Source organism: Humulus lupulus, chromosome 7 (assembly GCF_963169125.1).
Source record: "Humulus lupulus chromosome 7, drHumLupu1.1, whole genome shotgun sequence".
NCBI lineage: Eukaryota > Viridiplantae > Streptophyta > Magnoliopsida > Rosales > Cannabaceae > Humulus > Humulus lupulus.
The window spans coordinates 63,548,779-63,550,849 of NC_084799.1; the positions used below are offsets into that span (position 1 = coordinate 63,548,779).

At 33.9% G+C, this 2,071-nt stretch overlaps 1 protein-coding gene across 1 annotated transcript; it reads right to left on the reverse strand.

Annotated features, from left to right (window-relative positions):
• Nucleotides 1–313: 313 nt before the first annotated feature.
• On the reverse strand, nt 314–742 carry LOC133791779 (protein FAR1-RELATED SEQUENCE 5-like). The gene has a single exon (XM_062229694.1). It carries the CDS (start codon nt 740–742, stop codon nt 314–316), a length of 429 nt encoding a protein of 142 aa, XP_062085678.1.
• Nucleotides 743–2,071: the final 1,329 nt, after the last annotated feature.

Genomic DNA, 2,071 nt, shown 5'->3' on the forward strand with positions numbered 1-2,071 from the left:
TTGTTCTCAAACACCTCCTCGTTGTAGTATGAGTACATCAAATTATTGAATGCTTTCGTGAATCCAGGATCATTACCAGCCCTAGATGGATTTGTGCTTAGATGCCAAGCACATAATCGATGTGTGGATTCCGGAAGTATTTCTTTTATTGCCTCACGCATTGCATTATCCCCGTCTGTGACCACGACTGAAGGTTTTTTTTTATGGTGACATTCTAAGAATGCTCTTAGCATCCATGAGTAAGTCTCCATTTTTTCATTTACAAGCAACGAAAACCCAAAAACACAAGTGGAGAAATGGTGGTTGACACCCATCAAAATGGACAATGGCTGTTGTACGTGTTGGTCATGTACGTTGTGTCAAATGCTATCACATCCCTGAATGCCCGGTAGTCAATTCTTGCAGTCCCATCGGCCCAGAATACTTTGGCGAGTTTGTTTTTTGTGTCAGCTTGGTGGTACACAAAAAAATTTGGATCTTGCGCAGAAAGACAATCCAAGAATCCTAATGCACCTTCCGCATCAGTTTCCAGTTTTTCTTCCCTAATTGCTCTTGCGACTCTATTGTACACATCTCTGACTAGACATGGCATTCTCTCATAACCTCCCGAATGCATAGCAATATGGGACATAATCTGAGAAGTTTTTATCCCGACTGAGTTCATCGAACGAACTTGTGCAAGCAAACCATCAGATACCACATGATTATTCTTGAGGAATTGCAACTCAGGGACCGATACCATTTCATGATTATGTTCGTGGCTAAATTCTTTGGCCAACCATAAGTCGTTATCTTTCATATGAACCACTCTGAGAGCTGCCTGACATCTAGATCTTGTGATTGGTCTTGATCATTTTTTGCGATTGGGCATATTCACATATTCGCTCTGTCTATAACCTTCTATTGTACCAACCCAGCTTCTCATTGATACTACCCCATTTCTTCTCTTCACGTCATCTGACCTTTTTCCAAACCCCATCCACTTTGCATATATTTCGTAGAACGACTCCCATTTATCAACTGAATCTAGATACTTACCAACAATGTCCATTTTTTCTAGTTCGTTAACTGTTTTAGTTATATTTAACTCCTGTATTATCGAAGCTCACTTAGGATTTGAACTTGTATCAACGTCTACCATCTGTAAAGAAATTGTAAAATTTCTTAAATTTACCATGTTATATTTGTTCAGTTTAAATTATATATGGATTTTGGAATAAGCCCATTTATCATTGGGCATTTTGACATGCTATTGTGATTGTGCTACATCTTTAAATGAAAATGGGCCCACAGTATGTGTGTTGTACTTTTAGTAATACCCATATTTGCTAGGCCATGACTAGTTGACAAAAAATGATATTCAAATGTACTTTCAGACCTTGGTATTAATATAAAAAATTATATTTTTTGACAATGGTTTTGTGTAAGTAATAATGTGGAATTTTATCAAATCCTTAAACATTATCCAAAAAAGAGAACTAAAAAATTAGACAAATGAGATTTTTCTGATTTATCATAAGTTGTGATTTAGCAACTTATTTGAACACTATGATTAAAAAATTTCTTTTTAAAAAAAAATTATTGTCTCATTCAAGATTCTTTTAATAAAATGCATATTCCTTATTTAAAAAATTAAAAAATCAGTAGTTATGACTAGACTACATATATTACATATGCATAACTTAAAAATATTGTGATTTCATAAAGCCACACGTATGAATACATAGATTTAACTACGGATAATATCATCATTATACCACCAACATATATACACGTTTATGGAGCACTAAGATCTTTACTAACCTGTACATATTATTTTTCTTTAATTAAGACTTAGATTAAAATAAATAAGAATGTATCCACATGCATGATTCACAAGTAAGAATACATTTTCAGTTAAAAAAATCGTGTATTTAAAAAATAAATGCACGATACATACCTTCGTAGCTGATGTAGTGTTACTTGTAGTGGTGCCCTAGCTTGACTACTTATCATGTAAGATGGCTGTTTTATTAAACCAAACATTACATTAGGAAGGATATATAGATAGATTGCTCAATAATTTAATTGA